Genomic DNA, 22,125 nt, shown 5'->3' with positions numbered 1-22,125 from the left:
TCTCTCTGTCTCTCTCTCCATCTCCCTCGCTTTCTCTCTGTCTCTCTCTCCGTCCCTCCCGCTCTGTCTCTCTCTGTATCTTTGTCTCTCTCTCTCCCTCCGATGCGGTTTCCATTGTGTGGAACAAACGGAATGGATGGAGCGAGACAAAGATGGGCGTGGCCGGGCTGGGGGGGCGTGGCCACAGCAAAGTGGCTCCTTTCTCCACAATCAAAACAACAGCATGAGAACGGACCGATGGAGGTCGATCCATCACCCATCCCTCCATCCACCTCCCTCTCCATCATCTACCCGTCTCCCCGCCTGTCTGTCTGCCTGTCCTGACAGACATTGATTCAGTCATCCCTCCATCCTCGCAGTGCTCCGCCCTCGTGCTCTCCAGGTGATATTCTGTCGTTGTAAACAGAGCCTGGTCCAGGGCAGGAAGGAGGGACGTTTGTTTTTTTTACGAGACTGAAAACGTGTGAACTTAACAGCGGTTTGTCCTTTTATTTTTTCCGTGCTGCTTGTTTGTTCTGTTCTTCACCAGAGAGAAGCCATGACTGCCAACGCCTCCGTCCACACATGCACACGCACACACGCACACACTCACACAAACACACAAACACACACACACACACACATACACACGCACACACACACACACATGCACACGACTGGACAAAATACTTTATGATATTGTTTAATATCACAGATGAAAGCATTCCACTACCATAATACATGTCGTTTCTTGGCAAACATGTGATTTATTCAGCGCCCAGAGAATAAATCACACATCACACCGTGTGTGTGTGTGTGTGTGTGTGTGTGTGTGTGTGTATGTGTGTGTGTGGGGTGGGGGGGTGTTGTTTATGGTGTGTGCACTGTGTATTTTTGACAAGCTTGTATAAATACTTGTAGGTAGGGTCCAGGTCCGACATGCGTGTGTGTGAGTGTGTGTGAGTGTGTGCGTGTGTGTGTGTGTGTCTGTGTGTATGTGCACGTGTAGTAACTTATTAAACCCTTTATTACTGAGAAACATGATGGTTAACGTTGCTTTGAGTGATTTATCGGCATCAGCTACGAAATGGGTCGGAGAAGAATACCACTGCTGCACACAAATTGTGTTAGCTCAGTGCATGGCTGCAAGTGGGATCAGCTAGCCTAGCTCCTGTGGGCTGGGTAAATACACCTTCCAGCATCTAAAAACAGTTATTATATAATAATAATAATAATAATAATAATAATAATAATAATGAATATAGCTGAAGGCAACAATACACAGGGTCTATTATAAACGCTGATTACATTTTTTTAAACAATATTATTATTATTATTATTATTATTATTATTATTATTATTATTATTGTTAATATATTGGTTGCCTTCTCTTTATGTAAAGCAGTTGTGTATGAAAGGTGTGCTATTAAAATAAAGGTTATTATTATTTACATTTAAATTCAACTGAGATTATTATAGTCAATGAGTATGACATTTTCAACACTTTAACACTGTATCAACAAAAAAAACTATGCTAAAAATGTAATATCTGTGATTGAAATGATAATGCTGGCATGCATAAAGCGACCGTGAAGGGTGACCCTGCTGAAACAAAAGCTATTGAAGCTGCCGGTCACTGCTTCTTTAGGGCACGAGCATTTGCAACTCAGAAATTTGTGATTGGTGTCGATAGAAAGCGATGGTGTGTTTTACAAGAACTCGGGGAAGTGTAATCCATATTTAACACGACTAACCTGGACCCGTGTATTGCTGCCTGCAGCTATTTCTATTATTATCATTATTATTATTAACATTATTAATGTTGTCATTATTATTATTATTATTATTATTATTATTATTATTATTATCATAATTATTATTATTATTATTATTATCATTATCATCATCATTATTTTGATTATTATGATTATTATTATTATCCCCATTATCATTATCATTATCATTATTATTATTATTATTATGATTATCATCATTATCAATATTATTTTCATTATATTATAATTAATATCATTATTAATATAATAAATAGCATTATATTATTATCATTATTATGGTTCTGTACTCCGACTGTACTGTTTTTCAAAAGCAGCCCAACAGATTCCAGAATTAAATGAAAATAAAATTAAAGCTGAAGAAGCGTCTCCATGTGGAATCTCTCAGCGTGCGATGCTGCCTTCCAGGAGGTCGACCGCACGGCTTGAAAGGTTCTGTTTGCAGACGGTGAAAACACAAAGGAAACGCAAAGAAAATAATCGATGTAACTTCCTGTGAATTCCAGAAACGCTGAGGTGAGACGAAGGGAAAAGAAACTGCACAAAAATGACAACCATGCAAGAAGAAAGGAAGAAGAGAAGAAGAAAGGAAGAAAACGAGGAGAAAAGAAGGAAAAACAAGCAGAAAGCAGAAAGCACTTTAATTCCACCAACGTCTGTTTAGGGTTAAACCTCAAATCACTTCATCAATCCAGTCTTTATTCAATTAGGAGCAGTTTATGCTTGGATTTTGGGAATGTGTATCCACACCTCCACCAGCAGCTGTGTGTGTGTGTGTGTGTGTACGTGTGTGTGTGTGTGTGTGTGTGTGTACGTGTGTGTGTACGTGTGTGTGTGTGTGTGTGTGTGTGTACCTGTGTATGTGTATGTACGTGTGTGTGTATGTACGTGTGTGTGTGTGTGTGTGTGTGTGTTTATGTATGTGTGTGTGTGTGTGTGTATGTGTGTGTGTGTGTGTGTGTGTGTGTGTGTGTTCATTCATGTTTCTGTGTTCTTACTGTTCCACCACTTTTGCAGGAGGAAGTGACACACTGAGGTGCTCCCGCAAAAGATGGCCGACAGGCGGCCTGAATCTGGTATCCCGGGGCAACCGGGCAACCGTTCCAGTCGGGGCCTGACCGAGTGTTGTGACGTGAACAGGGTGAAAGAGAGAGTCACTGGGAGACAAACGTCCCGTCAGCTTCAAACCTGGGAATCGAACCGCGTCCGGTGCCGTTCAACGTCTTTGTCTCAAAAAGCCGCAAACACACGCGTTGGGGGACGTTTCAGCTCCACCTTGACTTGGAAACTTTGGAGCCATCGGAAGGTGCAGTTGTAGCACCGGCTCCAGCGCGTCCTGGTCCCAGGTGGAGCACAGCGACACCGTCAGGAGGGTCCCCACGGGTGGTGTTCTGGATCAAATGGCCATCGCCCAACGTGTTCCCGTCACCTGGGTGCCTACCGCTCCCCTCCCCTCCTCCATCCCCTCCTCCAACCCCTCCGCCCTCTCGCTCCATCCAGACTCACATTTGGTTTCAATCCCCCGCTCCGCCGTTCCCCTCGCACCTTGTTCTGTTTACACCAGCTCCACCTGAAGTGTTTCCACTTGATTCCTTGTGGAATGAAAACGTCTTGTGTGCTTCCAGAAGGAGCTCTTTATATTTAACTCTGCTTTTATGACCCCACCTCTTCTCGCCCGTCTCCCCCTTCCTCCGCCCATTTTCCTGCTGCCGTACCGCTCTGCCCTCACCCCGAAGATGGAGGAGCGGAGGGTGGAGGAGCGGAGGGTGGGATGAAGAGAGATGCGGAGGGAGGTAAACAATGGCAAAGAAAGAAAGAAAGAAAGAAAGAAAGAAAGAAAGAAAGAAAGAAAGAAAGCACCACGTCCGAGCGCCTCACCTTCCTCCATCTCTGTGTAAATACCTGTATTTTGGGTGTTTTCAGGACGGCTCCTGCTAAACCAGGGACATGTACCTGTCTTCCTTTCCACAGTGACGAAATGGCGACGACACTGGAACAGCGACGGCACGGCAACAGCGACGGCACGGCAACAGCGACGACACAGCAACAGCCGTGCGCCTGATCCCTGATCTCAGCGACGCCACGGCAACAGCGACGGCACGGCAACAGCGACGGCACGGCAACAGCGACGACACGGCAACAGCCGTGCGCCTGATCAGCGACGACACAGCAACAGCCGTGCGCCTGATCCCTGATCTCAGCGATGCCACGGCAACAGCGACGGCACGGCAACAGCGACGCCACGGCAACAGCAACAGCACGGCAACAGCGACGGCACGGCAACAGCGACGGCACGGCAACAGCGACGACACGGCAACAGCCGTGCGCCTGATCAGCGACGACACAGCAACAGCCGTGCGCCTGATCCCTGATCTCAGCAACGGCACGGCAACAGCGACAGCACGGCAACAGCGACATCATGGCAACAGCGACGACACGGCAACAGCAACGGCACGCCAACAGCGACGGCACGGCAACAGCAACGGCACGCCAACAGCGACGGCACGGCAACAGCGATGGCACGCCAACAGCGACGACGCGGCGTGATGAGAGCCGCGCACCTGATCTCATCCTTGATGTCAGGTGTTGTCAGCAGCTCCAGCTGCAGTAAAGCCCCAAAATATGACAACATTTGAACGGACCTTGAATGGTCAAGGTTTGCAGTATTCCAAGGTCAAGGTTTGCAGTATTCTATGGTCAAGGTTTGCAGTATTGCACAGTCAAGGTTTGCAGTATTCTACAGTCAAGGTTTGCAATATTGTATGTTTAATGTTTGCAGTATTCTATTGTCAATAATTGCAGGATTCCAAGGTCAAGGTTTGCAGTATTCTATGGTCAAGGTTTGCAGTATTCCAAGGTCAAGGTTAGCAGTATTCTATGGTCAAGGTTTGCAGTCTTCCAAGGTCAAGGTTTGCAGTATTCCAAGGTCAAGGTTTGCAGTATTGTATGGTCAAGGTTTGCAGTATTCTATGGTCAAGGTTTGCAGTATTGCACAGTCAAGGTTTGCAGTATTCTACAGTCAAGGTTTGCAATATTGTATGTTTAATGTTTGCAGTATTCTATAGTCAATAATTGCAGGATTCCAAGGTCAAGGTTTGCAGTATTCTAAGGTCAAGGTTTGCAGTATTGTACGGTCAAGGTTTGCAGTATTGTACAGTCAGGCTTTGCAGTACTCTGAGCGCCAGGTATTGAGGAGGGTCTTGCTTCCAGGCCTCTGGTTGCTGCTGCTGGAGATGTTCTTCGCCCCATTGAGGATGATTTGAGGGCCTGCGCGGCTGGAGAGCGCAGGCGCTCCACCCGCTCCACCCGCTCGCCAGCGACGGAGAGAAGAAGCGTTTCCCTTCATCTCTTTTGAAAAGATGAAGGGGAAAAAAGAATAAAAATGAGCTATCAGGGAGGAGATGAAATAAAGCAGGAGGCCATCCCAGCGGCCGTCACAGAGACTTACGAGCGCGTCTGGCCCCAGGATGGGATGTTTGGGGCTGAGGGTCCGGAGGTACGGAGCTTATGGAAGGCCCCTGTGAAAGCAGCCACTTCCCAAGGCTGCTCCAGGGGCCCATGAGGATCTGCTCATGCCCCATTATCATCTCTTTTTATTACAAAAAGGAAAAGTATAGAGAAAGTACCCGCTCAATATTTTGAGTTTCTCAGAAAGAGCCAGATATTCCAGAGAAGAAAATGGAAGCGGCCAGTTGAGTAGTAGTGGATAGTAAAAATAATAATAACAAGTAAAGGCTGTCAGCGTTGTGTCTCATCTCAGCAGGAAAACTCAAGACAGACATTTTCCACATGAATAGTTCAATAAACACATGGTACTCTTCAGGAAACGCTCAAAGTAATGATACGTGTCAATTAACGGCTACACACTGTATCGGTTAACGGTGACATACTGTATTACATCAGATACATACTGTATTATACTGTATTGTAACCAGATACATACTGTATTATATCAATTACATACTGTATTACATCAGATACATACTGTATTATCCTGTATTGTATCAGTTACATACTGTATTGTATCAGATACATGCTGTATTATATCAGTTACATAGTGTATTATATCAGTTACATACTGTATTGTATCAGATACATACTGTATTGTAACAGATACATACTGTATTACATCAGATACATACTGTATTATACTGTATTGTATCAGTTACATACTGTATTGTATCAGATACATACTGTATTATATCAGTTACATACTGTATTATATCAGTTACATACTGTATTATATCAGTTACATACTGTATTGTAACAGATACATACTGTATAATATCAGTTTCATACTGAATTGTATCAGATACATACTGTATTGTATCAGATACATACTGTATTGTAACAGATACATACTGTATTACATCAGTTACATACTGTATTGTATCAGTTACGTACTGTATTATATCAGTTACATACTGTATTGTATCAGTTACATAGTGTATTGTATCAGTTACGTACTGTATTATATCAGTTACATAGTGTATTATATCAGTTACATAGTGTATTGTATCAGTTACATAGTGTATTATATCAGTTACATAGTGTATTATATCAGATACATACTGTATTGTATCAGATACATACTGTATTGTAACAGATACATACTGTATTACATCAGTTACATACTGTATTGTATCAGTTACGTACTGTATTATATCAGTTACATACTGTATTGTATCAGTTACATAGTGTATTATATCAGTTACATAGTGTATTATATCAGATACATACTGTATTGTACCAGTTACATAGTGTATTGTATCAGTTACATACTGTATTACATCAGTTACATACTGTATTATATCAGTTACATACTGTATTGTAACAGTTACATAGTGTATTAGATCAGATACATACTGTATTGTATCAGATACATACTGTATTGTATCAGATACATACTGTATTGTATCAGATACATAGTGCATTGTAACAGATACATACTGTATTACATCAGTTACATACTGTATTGTATCAGTTACATACTGTATTACATCAGTTACATAGTGTATTGTATCAGATACATACTGTATTGTATCAGTTACATAGTGTATTGTATCAGATACATACTGTATTGTATCAGATACATAGTGTATTGTATCAGATACATACTGGATTGTATCAGATACATACTGGATTGTATCAGTTACATAGTGTATTATATCAGTTACATAGTGTATTATATGAGTTATGTACCAGTTACAGTAACAGCTACATATCATATCAATGATATTTGATCAATGCCATTGGTTTTGGAAACTAAACTACCTGCTAAAAACTAAAAACTACCTGCTGAATGCAGCAAATACTGCAAAGAACCGACACATTTAGGAAAAGGAAACGCCAAGCGACATGGTGAGGAGAGAAAGAAGGAGGGATGAAGTGAGATAATGAAAGGAGTGAGAGGAAAAAGGAGGGAAGATCAGGATCAAATTCATCGTGTGATTTTACATTTTCTTGACGTGTTGATATCAGCTCATGATTCCCAAATGTCAGGGACAGAGCCTGGATGCGGTGAGTGTGCAGACACTCCACGCAGGGTCCACGCAGGGTCCAGGCAGGGTCCAGGCAGGGTCCAGGCAGGGTCCACGCAGGGTCCAGGCAGGGTCCAGGCAGGGTCCAGGCAGGGTCCACGCAGGGTCCAGGCAGGGTCCAGGCAGGGTCCAGGCAGGGTCCACGCAGGGTCCAGGCAGGGTCCAGGCAGGGTCCAGGCAGGGTCCACGCAGGGTCCACGCAGGGTCCAGGCAGGGTCCAGGCAGGGTCCACGCAGGGTCCAGGCAGGGTCCAGGCAGGGTCCAGGCAGGGTCCAGGCAGGGTCCACGCAGGGTCAAGGCAGGGTCCACGCAGGGTCAAGGCAGGGTCCAGGCAGGGTCCAGGCAGGGTCCATGCAGGGTCCACGCAGGGTCCACGCAGGGTCCAGGCAGGGTCCACGCAGGGTCCAGGCAGGGTCCAGGCAGGGTCCAGGCAGGGTCCATGCAGGGTCCACGCAGGGTCCACGCAGGGTCCAGAGTTTCAGTGGTTTTCCATTATCCTGAGATAATCCTGGATCTTCCTGACGGATCACAAGAGAACCTACACAGTCAGCCTCTTGATAGCACTCGCAGGTGGACCTCAGGACCAGGACTGGGTCTGCACACTGGGCCAGAGCTGGACGGGAACCAGTCTGGAATGGGGCCAGAAGCCAAGCTGGAGCGGGCCTTCATAAAACCCTACGATGAACCCTACAGAAAGATCCACAATCACTGCAACTGTTGCTGCTTGTTTTGCTGGTTTATTGTGTACTGCCAATTTATTATTCTTGGTTCTTGTTTGTTTCTTTTGGTTATTTGATTGCTGTTTGTAATGTTTGGGTCTATAATATTTACTTTTTATCATTAGGTCTATTGCATTTGCCAAATTGTTATTGTACATTGTTAATTTTCGGTCTATTTTTCGGGTTTGTTGTTCATCTTCAGATTGATTTTATTATCGCCAACCTTCCAGCTAATTATTGGATGGATCGATCTATCATATTGTACACCCCAAAAACGATGACAATAGAACCAATTCATACAGAAAAGACCACCAACCACTAATAATCACAGATAAAAAGAGATCAACAGCATCTCTGAAATCTAGGGAGCTCCCTGACAGGCGGCACCGGCTTCCCCAGATCCCTGAGATGTCCGTCCTCAAACCTCCGCATGGACTCTCTCGCTGGATTGATGGGGGCGTTTTTCCGCCGGTACGAGCGAAACCGGGCATGGAGACATGAAGCCCAGACAGAGGACAAGCCGAACCAGAACCAGAAAGAGAACCGCCTGTAGCACCTGAAAAAAACATCCGGTCAGCGGACGGTCTGATCCAGGTGCAAAGCAAGATAAAAATGATGAGTGGCTGCGGGGCGGCGGCAGGGGGGGGCCGTTTGCGAGGCAACAGTGACTTAAGAGCGGGCTCCCACGGCGCCGGAGCCCACCTCCAGGCACTGTGCATCACTTAAATTTGACGGTGCAAACAGATTTATAGAGGAGTTATTCACCGAGTTGGCAGGATCCTGTGGAGCAGTGAACAAATAGAAGACATGAGAGGGAGAGGAGAGGCGGAGGGAAGGGGGTTCGTACCATCCCTCTGAGGACGTCCGCGAGCCGGAAGCTTCATCGCAGCCTTTTTGGGTTGATTTGATCGGATTGGACGCCATTGCTGCGACCAGTCAGAAGAAGCCCCTTCAGAACACTGCACACAGACTGCATGGGGTTCAAATCTTGTCGACCGAATCCACGAGTGTGTGTTCTAATGCAGTGGTTCCCCATGTCGTTCCAGTACGGTTCCACTTCACACATTCAACCTCCAGCTACCGACGCTCTCAAGCGCACACTACAGTGTATGAGATACAGATATTACATTATATCATATTATATTATATTATATCATATTATATTATATTTCATTATATCATATTAAACTACATTATATTATATTATATTCTATTATATTTTATTATACAGCCTCTATAAGAGAGGATGAGTAATCGATAGATCCGCTCTTTATTTAACATTTAGCATCTCAGATACAAACAAAGTTAAGTCAGTTCTCAATTGTCTTCCCCTTCAAGTCCCTTGGAAGCCATTTTTAAAGTCCCTTGGAGGCCCCTTGAAAGTCCCTTTGAGGCCCCTTGAAAGTCCATTGGAGGCCCCTTGGAGGCCCCTTGGAGGTCTCAGGGATGACCCTTACTTGGTGTGATCTTTGTCTGCTTTCCCCACAGGTTCCCTCTACTCCTCCTTTACTCCACCGTTGTGTCCCAGTGTGGTGGAGCTGCCGGCGCCTCCTCCTGGCCCGGAGTGTCACTACAACGTTACGTCAAGTCCAAGTCAGCTCCACCTTCAGCAGCTGTTTGACGTTGGTGCTTCTTGTTTGATTCAACCAATTTGATTTGTACCTTTATCGGAATTCCCTCTTGTCCCGCTCTGTCCTTTTTGGTAAAAATGTTCCTCTCCCTCTGTCCTTTGAACTCCTCCCTCCTTTCTTCTGCTTTACTTCAGTTATTTTATTTGATTTTTTTATGCTGCTGCTGTCTTCTTTAATTGAGTTTGGGATCCATACTTGGACGCACAAATTGGGTGATTGAGTGTCCTCTCTTTCTATATTCGATCTTCCCATCTGTTTTATTTTTGTTCTTTTATCTCTGTCTTTCTTCCTCCCTCCCTCCCTCCCCCCTCCCTCCCCCTTCCCCCCTCCCTCCCTCGCCTCTGTTCTCTGGCTTTACCCATCTGGGTGAAATGATGATGAACACCTCCCTCCTCCTCCTCCTCCTCCTCCGCCGTTATATTGTTTTTTATTCCTTGTTCTCCTTCCTTTCCTTCCACTACCGTCCAATCCCCTAACTCTCCATGGTCTTCATCCTCTTTCTGCCCCCTCTCCTTCCCTTCATCTGTGCGTCGCCATGGTGACGGAAAGGCGGACTCGGGTTGGGGCGGAAAGATAAGACGCCTAAATCCTCCGCAGCTGGCCGCTGTAAATCCCTGTCACGGTGGACTCAGGACTTCTACTGAAAACTGTTATAAATGTAGAAAACAATTACAGAATCAGTCAAACGAGGCGGTGTTGCGTTTTACACGCCGCAGAGCGGAGCCGCCCACGAACGACGATGGCTTCGCGGCTCCTTTTCTCCCAGAATACCCATAATCCTGTTGGCTTTTTTACTGCACAACTTGTTGCTGACAGGCTGGAAGGGAGGCGGTTTTGGGAGACTCCAGATGTCTTCCTGCGCTTTCACGTAACGTCAAACATTTCAGTCAACGGACCTGAATGATCCACTTCCTCAAGTTCTCTAAAGACTGGACGACAACGAAGGAGGTCCTCGCCGCTGCCGCGGTGGAGGCCGACGTGCGGTTGCCTGAAATGGCGGTTCAGCTGAAGGGCGCGGGGCTTCGGAAAACCTCCGATGGACGTCAACGGAAAGAGGAGAAGCTTCCACTGAAGGCACGGCGTCAAAACAGACCTCGAAGGATCTCAACGTCTATGTTTAAGACTTCTGGTGGGAGTCTGGGGGGGTTTTCAAAACGATTGTTCCATAAAGATGGCCAAGATGGCGGGAGCCCAACCTCAGATGGTGTATTACTTGAGCCATGTGTATTGTTGCTGGTGATTTTTAGTTCATCGGCGGCTATTTCTGTAAACCGTTAAGGAATTTGCAGGCGGAACAGAAACATACTTTGATAACAAGTTCCAGGTGATATACTGGCTTAGTTTATTTTTGCCTTCACTCATTTTCCACCGCCCCCTTTTCCTCTCCCCATTGACCATAATTCACTTCTCTCATATCTTGTCAGAATATATTTGTCTAATAGACGTGTTGGTTGCCAGGTTGAGGAGATGTTCCAGCCTCAGGCCACGTGGTGCCAGGGGCCTCGGGCCCGGCCGTGGATCTGCTCCTTCTGGATCGGGTCTTCTCCGGACATGGCGGCCATGTGGACTCCGTCAGCGCTACGCCCACTGTCGGTAGTTGTGAAGGAAAGTGAGATAATTTCGGAGCTGATGCTTTGGGACATAGGCAGCGCTATAGCGCAATTCGCCGCTGCCTTTGGGTTCCTGGATGGCCACATCCGCACCTCTTCCCGCTGCCCCTACGTCCTTGTTATTTCTTTTTTCAGCTCAGATGTTTGGCTTTTCGTCATTGACTGTGATTGGACAGCCCTTCTACTCCCCGTCTGCGAATGTCAAGTACTAATAGTCACAACACAAGAGGAAGGACCGGGGAAGACCTCGGACTCGACAATTTGGACAAAAGACACCGAAAATTAAAAAGTAGGATGAGTACCAAACGGCCCCTGATACAGGGTTCTAGTCCGGCGTTCCCTCAACGGCTGCTCAAGCCCCGCCCCCCTGAACCGCACCGCTTACAACCCCAAACTCATTTCAATTCATTGAGTCCACATTCCATTCAGCTTCCAAATGACCGTGGTTGCCAGAGCGCCCCGCCCTGCCCGGCGGAGCGGCGGCATCGCGTTTGGCCGTGTCCATGCAGCTTCCGTGGCGTCCTGCGGGGGGCGCTGCTTGTGGCTCAGCCTCCAGTGCTCAGCAACGTTAACGTGGGTCCTGCCTCCAGACGACTTGGGCGTTTGAATTGCTTGTATTTAACACATCGATCCCTGGAGGTTTTAAGTAGCGGCCTCTGGTGTGACTGGGCTGGTTGTTTTTGATTCAACACATCTCATTTCAATTCAGAATAGATCTCGACATTAACAAAGACATGTGCTCCAAACTTCCCAGAGCAACCAAATTATATCCAACACAACCTCTACCACATTCACAAAGAGCTTGGCATGGCCTGCCGGTGTTTGAGCACGGTGATGCGAAGCACATGTACTGCTGCGGGTCGCGGGAGGGTGAGGGAGCGGCATAAATGCAGCTTTCTTTGCCTTTCTATATTTTTGACATATGTACAATTATCCCCCACCCTCATGGATCAAGTCCACATGACGGAGTTGACGCGGAGCAGAAGCTCGGGAGCGGCTGCTGCTCTCGGCGTGCGGGCTCCGCTAACATACATGATGGTAAACGCCTCGTGGCAACGCCAAGCGTCTGTTTCCCATGAGCGGGAAGGAGGAGAAACGTTTGCCCGAGCGGGGCCGGGCGCCCAAGCAGGGTGGGGCGGGGCCCCCAGAGCGGGGCGCAGCGCCCAAGCAGGGTGGGGCGGGGCCCCCAGAGCGGGGCGGGGCGCCCAAGCAGGGTGGGGTGGGGCCCCCAGAGCGGGGCGGGGCGCCCAAGCAGGGTGTGGCGGGGTCCCCGGAGCGGGGCGGGGTGCCCAAGTGCGGCTTCCGATTGAAGCCGTTTTAATGGTCTGTCGGAGCTCCACGCCCGGGTGGGCTCCGCAGCCTCTTCCATAGAATCAGCAGGACATCAAAGTTAGATAGAAATGTTTTATTTCAGAGAGTTGAGTGTGAACCTACCTTGTACCAGAGACCACACCCGTTTTAAATATTGAGAACAAACATGTGATACGTGAAGTCATGCAGCACGGTACCAACACATCCCTCCGACCAAGTTCAACAATCACACTTGTAGCTCAAATTTAAATTCTATTAAAAGTGATTTATGACCGACTACGACAAAAACACGAGATCACCATGAAACCTTGTTCCACTTCAAGTGTCTGCAGAGATCAGAGGGCATGGGGCCTGCCGCCGGCGGCAACACTCGATGGGGTCGTTGAGGGCCACACCCGCTGGGGGCCCAGTTAATAACAAGTCATAATAATAAATCACTAAGACGGAGTAATAATCAATGAGACAGGAAGTCACGCTGATGGTGTGACTCGCTCAAGGCCTCCGCTCCAGAGTTGGAAGCTTCCACGTCGCTGTGTGTTTTCACACTCCATCACAAAGATCGTCATAATTTTTGTCATGTTTTTCACATACCTCATAAAAGCGTTGTCGTTATTTCAGACGTAAAGCGTATCGTCAAATGTTTGTTAAAAATATATTTTGAACAGGCGGTCACGACTGCAGCGCCTCACGACGCCGGCCTCGCCCCAACACTCCTGGTGTAGTTGTACCCTCAGACGGACCAACACAACCCGTCGTGCACTTTGTGGAGTCAGGAACCTTGTTTTAGACCCCAAACGTTAAAGCGCTAATCCCGGTGAACCGTCGCCCCCCGAGAGACACGGTCCAGTCCCACAACCTTCACCGCTGACGGCCACATCCACAAGGAGAGCAGTGCATCATGGGAGACCGGGGGAGTGGGCGCCGCTCACACTCCCTTCCTGGTTCTCTGGAGCTCAAAACCACATGATATGTTCAAGGTTGTTCAAATGAAGGTTGTTCAAATGAAGGTTGTTTGTTCCCCGTTTGGGTGCTGCCCCCCAACATGTCCTGTGGTCCTCCTGGCCATTCCTGCGAGAAAATCTGTGGTGCCGCCGCTGATCAAACACAAACACAATGAAAGCTGCAAGCGGCGATCAGCGGCTCGTCGACGTCCAGTTTGAACGATTGAAAGTTAGAAACCTCCCGGGAGGAGTTTCCCAAAGTATGGAGCCTGAAAAGGACCGAAAAGTGACTAGAACATCACGTAAACACTGGGTTTTTCAAACATTAAATTCAAGGCTTTGCCACACCCACACCGGGTGACGAAAACCCAACCTTTTAGGAACCTTTAACCGTGAAGGTGTCTTGTAGACGCTCCCCGAGTTTGAAGTGGATCCGATAAATCTCCTCGGAGGAGTTTACAAAAGTACAAAGCATGAAAACGACCAAACAGTGACTCAAATGGCACCTTCAATCCAATATGGCCGACTTCCTGTTGGGTTCAGGTCCAGGCGCCAACGTCGTTGTTCTTAAGTCCAGTGATGTTACATATGCGGCAGAATTTTGTGGAAAAAAATTGAAAATGTTTGATAAAAAAAAATAAATGGGGGGGTTGGCGGCCATTTTGCCACACATGCACGGGACCCAAAGAATATTGAAGGCCTCGGCGGGACTGACGAGGGTTCTCGAGGCATTTTAGTGCCCCAAAAAGCCGCCTCAAAAAGGCTCAAGAGGAAGAATGAAGGGAGCAGTAACAACAGGGTGCCAGGTGCCGTGGGTTGGAACCCCACCCAGTCACTGACTCCCTTCCGCCCAGTCACTGACTCCCTTTCGCTTCCAGGACTTCTGGGACGGCTCCCCCTCCTCACTCCGGCTTCCAGGGTTAGGGAGGCTCCGTGAAACATCCCCTTGTTCATAACCCCTGGTTGAAATGTCAATCCCTGCGCATCTGGGCAAGATCCCCTTTCGTCCGGTACGAGTAAAGCACACGCACTCTAAGAAACAAAAAAGGTGCCTGCGCATGCCTGGCTCATGGGCGTCGGCAGGAGCGTCCTGGCCGGGGAGCGCGCCCGGTTCTTCTTCTGCCTGGAACGTAACAACGTGTTCCACCGTGACGCCAAAGCCCTCGCATGTGAGGAGAGGATCCCAGAGGAAGGGGAAGCCACGGAGGACGGGCGTCGACGCGGATCAAAGGGGGAACAAAAGGGGTCTGTCGTTAAAACAACAAGCAGAATTAAAATCTCTATTATTTAAGCAGAACCACCAAACCATCAAGGCCCAGAGAGTGTCTTGGGTTACACTCACTCCTTTGATCCCTTGACCCGTTTCCATGTGGCCGGAGCATGAAACAGACAAACTGTCCGATCTGCACGTTTGGCTAACTGTAAAAACATTGTCGAACTGCTTTGTTTTTCATTCACTGTTGTATTTACTTATCAGCCACGATAGCACTCATAACAGTGACCACATTTTGTTTTGTTCAGTTCTCATCACTTTGTATGGATCGCTTTGTATGGATCACTTTGGACTGATCACTCTTAACGCTGTAGGGTGGGGATGGTGTGGTGTGAGCAGCCACACCTGACCTGGATCCAGGTGATTGGGTCAGGGTGGCTGCAAACCTGTAGCTCGTTGGTTGGTCTAACGAGCAGCAGGTTAAAACCTCCATCCCCACACTCACTCAGGAGAGGAGCCCTGTCATGACACATGTTCCATCTGCTCCTGGCTTGTTCCAGCTAGCCTCCTCTCTGCAGTAAACTGCTTACAACCCCCCGTCTTCTGTGTCTCTGTGCTGGAGGTCTCTGAAACGTCACTTGGATGGCGGGTGTTCGGAGAACTGCCACAAACGGATCACTTTGAACTGATCATTTTGTACGGTTCATTTTGTACGGATCACTTTGAACTGATCATTTTGTACGGTTCATTTTGTACGGATCACTTTGAACTGATCGCTTTGTTCAGATCAAACATTCATTTCGTGATTACATTTCATGGTCTAAATTGAAGATTTATCGATCAATCCGTGGATTATCAACGGAATAAAATATGATTACAAAACTAATTTCTCAGCTGAAGCCCTGGATAGGATTCTGTGTGTGTATGTGTAAGTTACTTAAAAGCTTCCAGTTGTGCTGATACCATGTGCAGTTTGGCTTTTCAGATGTGGTCAACAACACACACACAACACACACACACACACACACACACACACACACACACACACACACACACACACACACACACACACACACACACACACACACACACACACACACACACACACACACACACACACACACACACACACACACGCCTGGATGCTGGACCGTCAGAAAAATCACATCTGGTTTTGGCTAATAATTGGGTTAATAATTAATATTAACAATATATAATTGTATTATACAATTTATATACTGTTTTATGTATGAGTTTATATACTGATGAATATATTATTATTATAATGTATTTGATCAATGCAGTATAAGTTTCTTTCCATGTATTATTTTACATGGAAATATGTTATTACTTCTTCAGGCTTTTGTTGTTACCACCAGTATGGAAAGTAAAACATGTACTACTGTAGTATTATGTTATTATGTTAATCATATGTTATATGATTATTCTTATTAGAGCAGATATTATATTGCTAATCATAATAATAATAATAATAATAATTATTATTATTATTATTAAAATTATATTATTATTATAAATAAAATTACTGACTATTATTACTATTCAATGCTGATTATTATTGTTATTATTATTTTGAAATAATTATGATGATGTTATTTTATAATTGTTAGTTATAGTTATGTTAAGAGGGGTCCAGCCCAACCACTGTAGTTGTACGGCAGCTCCTTATTGATATATACTGTATATATTCATATAAATTGTCAGAGGAAAAATTCTCTGAATCTCGAATTCTGAAACTTTCTGTAAAAGCAACTTGGGCATAACACACCAACACGGTCACTTCTGCTTTGAACGGCTCCTTCACAAAGACCTCGTGGTTGAAGTTTGGTACAAATGGATCCACATATGGAGCAGATATTAGTGACAAACCAAACAACTTTTTGAGCAATTTTTCTCCAAAATATGTCCAACCCGGCCAAGATGATCTGGAACAAATACTTCAGCAACAGCTACGAACATGATTGAGGTGTCGTTGAAACCGCTATGTCAAAGGATCTTGTGGTTTAAATTTCTTCCAAATGGATCCACACAAGGAGCAGATATTAGTGACAAACCAAACGACTTTGACCAAAATATTCAGTTGGTCTTGGTTAAACTGAAACGTCACACGTCTGGTTCAAAAATGGAGATGATATTTACAGTAATGCTTCTGATGTCATCATATTATTGACTATAAATGATATTTACAGTAAGACACTTTATGATGTCATCATATTATTTACTATAAATTATATTTACAGTAAGACACTTTATTGCATCATCATATTATTTACTAAAAATGATATTTACAGAAATGCTTCTGATGTCATCATATTATTTACTTTAAATGATATTTACAGTAATCCTTCATGTCATCATATTATTTACTATAAATTATATTTACAGTAAGACACTTTATAATGTCATCATCTTATTTACTATTAATGATATTTACAGTAAGACACTTTATGGCGTCATCATATTATTTACTACAAATGATGTTTACAGTTAGATGCTTTTTGACGTCATCACATTATTTACTATAAATGATGTTTACAGTAAGACACTTTACGCGTCATCATATTATTTACTACAAATGATGTTTACAGGTAGATGCTTTATGATGTCATCATATTATTTACCAAAAATGATATTTACAGCAATGCTTCTGATGTCATCATATTATTTACTTTAAATTATATTTACAGTTAGACGCTTTATAACGTCATGATCTTATTTACTATCAATGATGTTTACAGTAATACACTTTATGACATCATATTTACTATAGATGATAGTTACAGTAAGACGCTTTATGACGTCATCATATTATTTTCTATAAATGATGTTTACAGAAATACACTTTATGACATCATATTTACTATAGATTATATTTACAGTAAGATGCTTTGACGTCATCATGTTATTGACTATAAATGATATTTACAGTAATACACTATGACATCATATTGACTATAGATTATATTTACAGTTAGACCCTTTATGACCTCATCATATTATTGACTATAAATGTACAGATTGTGGTTGAGAATGTCCAGTTGGAGCGTGTGCAGGGTGCAGCGTGGTTTAGACGTTACCAAACCTTCCATGTAGGTGTATATTTATGAAGCTTCTGATATTTTAAATCCCTGCTTCACATTACTTTGCTGGATTAATGATGAAAAGGAACAGAAGATAATCCTTAAAATGTCGCCAGCGTGTCCCTCAAACACTGAAATGTGCGAATGAGTGATGAGTTCAAGATCCAGCGAGGCATCGGAAAGATAGAAGCCGTGCGATGGTAATTACTCACAGAAATACCGCGATGTTTTCCGTATTTCATGGAAATGTAACTTACTGAAAATGTAATCAAGTAAAAAATTGAACTGAACTTCAATAAAATATTATGTTAATTAGAACACTGTCGTACATCTACACGATTACGTCATAAATGACGTATATGAGACACAACATCTACCGTCACAGAAACTCCGGATGTTCCTCAATGCAGCAAGGTAAGTTAAAACAATGACAATACATATTTTCAAATACAACATAAATGTAATAAACATCATAAACATTGTCCTTTAACTACACCTCACATTGTAATGAAAAGGCAGAAAGTGTTTGTGATCTTGAGTAATTATTCCATAAAAATTCTAATTGCAAATTAATGTTTAAGTTACATAAGTGTTATAATCCATTATATAATCCAAATTAAAGTGAATTTTACAACTGTACATAGAACGAATACACTGGACCCTGTGTATTGCTGCCTGCAGCTATATTCATTATTATGATTATTATAATTATTATTATGATAACATTATTATAACCCTGCCTTCCTCCATCAACAACCCTCAACAGGAAGAAGAGTAGAGAGAGGATGGATGAACGGGTGGAGGATAAATCTCTCCCCCAATCAGGAAGCAGCGTTGTGAAGTCCCCCGTGACACCGCCCCCTGCTGGTCACGGGGGAGAAGCACAGCCTCTGCTGACACCCGGACGATGAAGATGATGAACGGAAAAGCTCCGAAGCGCCATCCATTCTCCCGACGGATCCCGGGGGGTTTTGACCTTTGACCTCCCTTCTTTTTTGACCGTTGGGTGCGTTTCTTTCCATTACCTTGGAGATGTAGGCTTTGATGCCCTCGGCCAGCTTGATGCAGGGCTCTCCAAACAGCTGGGCCAGCTGCTCCGGAATGTCCTGGTCCTTGTCCAGGGCGTTGAGCAGGCTCAGGCACTTCAGCTCCTCCGTCACCCCCTGGCTACGCACCTGCACACAACACACCACCCACCGCCGTGAATTCTGGGAGTTCTGGGACTGAGGGATTGAAGCTGGACTTTTCCAGATGGCCCGGGAAAGGGTTCCATCATCTGCGTGGAGGAGCGCTCTGCTGCGGCGGGAAACCACCGAATCAGCAAAAAAAAAACACCTTTAGCTCCCGAGCGACAGGTACTATGATTCTAAAATATTATCCTACATTATTAGTGGTTCAAATATCCATTTAGGATCGGAATCTGTTTATTCAGCAAGAAATACATCCAATTAACCAGATTTACAAAAAAATTGCCAATAAAAACAAAATAAAAGATGTATCAAAAACAAATATATAAAGATATATATATATCTATCATAAAAAAAAAAAAGTTGACAAATATCCAAAGGAAATAGACAAAACAGAAACAACAACAAAAAGGAAAATAGCCACTTCTTAAAAAACAATATTCAATATCCAAAGAAGAGAGCAACAAAAAATTGCCAAATATATAAAGTTATGACTAAAGATGCGACACACACACACACACACACACACACACACACTTTGGAAACAGGGGAGAGGAAGGAGCACGTTCCCAGAGTTGAAATGTCACAGTTTGGTTGAGCTTGATTTCCTTTGGTTGGGGAATGATGCCCCTTCCCCCAGGGCCGGCAGGGGGAGGTCACAGCGCCCAAACGGGGCCGAGGCCCCCGGGACAGGGGCGTGGCGTGTTGGTGACCAGGTTGTCAACATCAAAGTCAAAGCGATCAGCGCTGCAGACGTTCCTCTGTGGTCCCTTCTTGAACGTCTATGCTTTATTGTTTTTGATATTTGGATATATTCACATTTTTAAAGCTCAAATTCAGAACTGGGAATTTAGAATTTTAAATAGTCAGCGCATTAAATCAGCGCGATTCTCCTCAGCCGTGTGTTGGACGTCACACCGGGGGCCGTCACGCCCCGCGGTCACGGAGCATCGACCCAGAAGCACACACGGGGGCGACATTCTGCCTCCGCCTGGGGCCGGGTAGAGACACGCGGGGTTTTCTGGAGAAAAGATGTTCTGCCACCACATGAAACCACTGAGGGCTGGATGAAAAAAACAGATGATCAATATTATTCAATATTGATCAATATTATTCAATATTGATCATCTGTTTTTTTCTTTTATTGATTGACTTATTTCCATATACATGTATTAATTTATTTCCAGATAAAGTTCTTAATTTATTTAAATATATATTTCTTTATTTACTCCCCTATATCTATATTTATACATTTTTTTATTTATTTCCATATATATATATATACATACATATATACATATACAGAATATGTATTTCTGTCTACATTTCTTTATTTATTTCCATATATCTTCATTTATTGATTGATTGATTCATATCCATACAAAGTTCTTTATTCATTTTAATATATTTATTTATTTCCATATTTATTTTGACATTTTTTTATCCATTTATTTCTGGATATATTTCTCTATTTATTTCTGCTTTCCCTGACACGCACCAACTGTCGTTCGACTTGTTTTTTTTCCCGCCCACTAAACCCCAGTAATCCCTGCCAGATGTGTGGCTCTGGTTCCAACCTTCCAGTGCCTTCACAGTGACGACGCACGCTGGGGAAGCTGGTGCCGGCTGCACCGCGCTCACTTGGCTCCGTCCAGAGCGACTTGCACAGCACGTCGTGCAGCTGCCACGGCCTCTGCTCAGCGCTGGGATCTTCCTGCAGATTGTACGCTGTACAACTTTGTCAATATCTGTATTTGTCGGCGCTAAGACTCTGCAGTACTGATTCCGCCCTCGTCGAAATAAATTGGGATTCGCAATTTTTCCTCCGCCCACTGAGCAAGAGTTGAAACGGCTCGTTTGCTTCGCTTCTCAGCTCTTGTTTAAATTCCACCGTCAGTGCATCGTACGCGGAGGCTGCAGCTGATGCTGCGTTCAAAACAGCTGGGAAGTGGGAAACTCCCCCACTTCCTGCCGCACCACTCATAGTACACTACGGACGCCGCGTCGCTGATTTACGTTTAAGTGACGTCACAGAACAACGCGTCGGGGGAGCTCGGTCCACAGTTTCCGTCTAAGAATTATGGGATGGAGGGACATATTGGTGTTTTGGGAAGAACCGCTGCGTCGGCTCCAGGGGGCCCCAACCCAGCCGCACTGGGCGGAGCGAGCACCGGCGCTCCTGCTCTACGATTGGCTATTGGTGTCACATGGTTGATTCTCTGCTGTTGTCACATGTTTTGTCAAACTCAGCACGAGTTACAGTTTTCCGAGTTTTTACTACTTTATAAGTATATAGAATAATAATTTTACTTAAAATAATTATAAATTCTGACCGATTTAGATTTCCATAGTCATTTCCAGATTGATCAATCTTTTTATGGATATATTTTCCAATTGTGTTTATTATTCCTCTTCATATTTTCACATTGATTGATTCATTCTGGCCCTTTCAGGATTCCAGATTAACTTCAGAATGATAAGTAAAAGCAAAAAAGCTCCTTTCACCAGACTTCAAATAAACATCATTTTTGGGTCCTGGAGGATCGGCCCAGACGCTGTGTGTGTGTGTGTGTGTGTGTGTGTGTGTGTGTGTGTGTGTGTGTGTGTGTGTCCAGAGTTTAAATGGGATTTTTTTTTTTTGTAAACTAGTGTGTGGTCCTGTGTGTGTTTGGATGGTGAGTGTGTGTGTCTAATTGTACATTTGTGTGTGGTCCTGTGTGTATGTGTGTGTGCGTGTGCGTGTGCGTGTGTGTGCCTGTGTGTGTGTGTGTGTGTGTGTGTGTGTGTGTGGTCCTGTGAATGTCTATGGCCCCTTTCCCACATGGAATCAGTATCCGTGCTGGATAAAAAAATTTCAGACGAAGGCAGGAGGTAGTGCCTTGCACATGGGCCTCCTTCAGGGAGTCTGTTCCCACATAGATGACTTGTGGACTCAGTACCTAACAGGTTGGGGTCAGTACGTTACATCCAGTGTAGATGTCATCTGTCAGTAACGCCAACCTGTCGGTAACGGACGTACAATCTGAATGGCTTTGTTTTTGTCCCTGGCTTGGCCTCCCGTGACCCCGCCCCTCCCGGACGGACTCGGATCCCGTCGTTG

At 44.8% G+C, this 22,125-nt stretch overlaps 1 protein-coding gene across 1 annotated transcript in view; it reads right to left on the bottom strand.

The window, feature by feature from the left end:
* The window catches only part of LOC307246861 (tumor necrosis factor ligand superfamily member 10-like), a gene marked incomplete at its 3' end in the record, with an annotated part of 85,320 nt that overhangs the window by 9,833 nt on the left and 53,362 nt on the right, over positions 1-22,125 (bottom strand). Inside the window, exon 2 of the mRNA XM_080022891.1 lies at positions 18,864-19,013. Coding sequence (XP_079879017.1) covers positions 18,864-19,013 — 150 coding nt within the window. The remainder of the gene's footprint in view (positions 1-18,863; positions 19,014-22,125) is intronic.

Source organism: Zeus faber (genome assembly GCF_960531495.2).
Source record: "Zeus faber genome assembly, chromosome: 22".
NCBI lineage: Eukaryota > Metazoa > Chordata > Actinopteri > Zeiformes > Zeidae > Zeus > Zeus faber.
The sequence above is the reverse complement of the archived record's forward strand: the minus strand, read 5'-3'. Positions and strand labels throughout refer to the sequence as shown.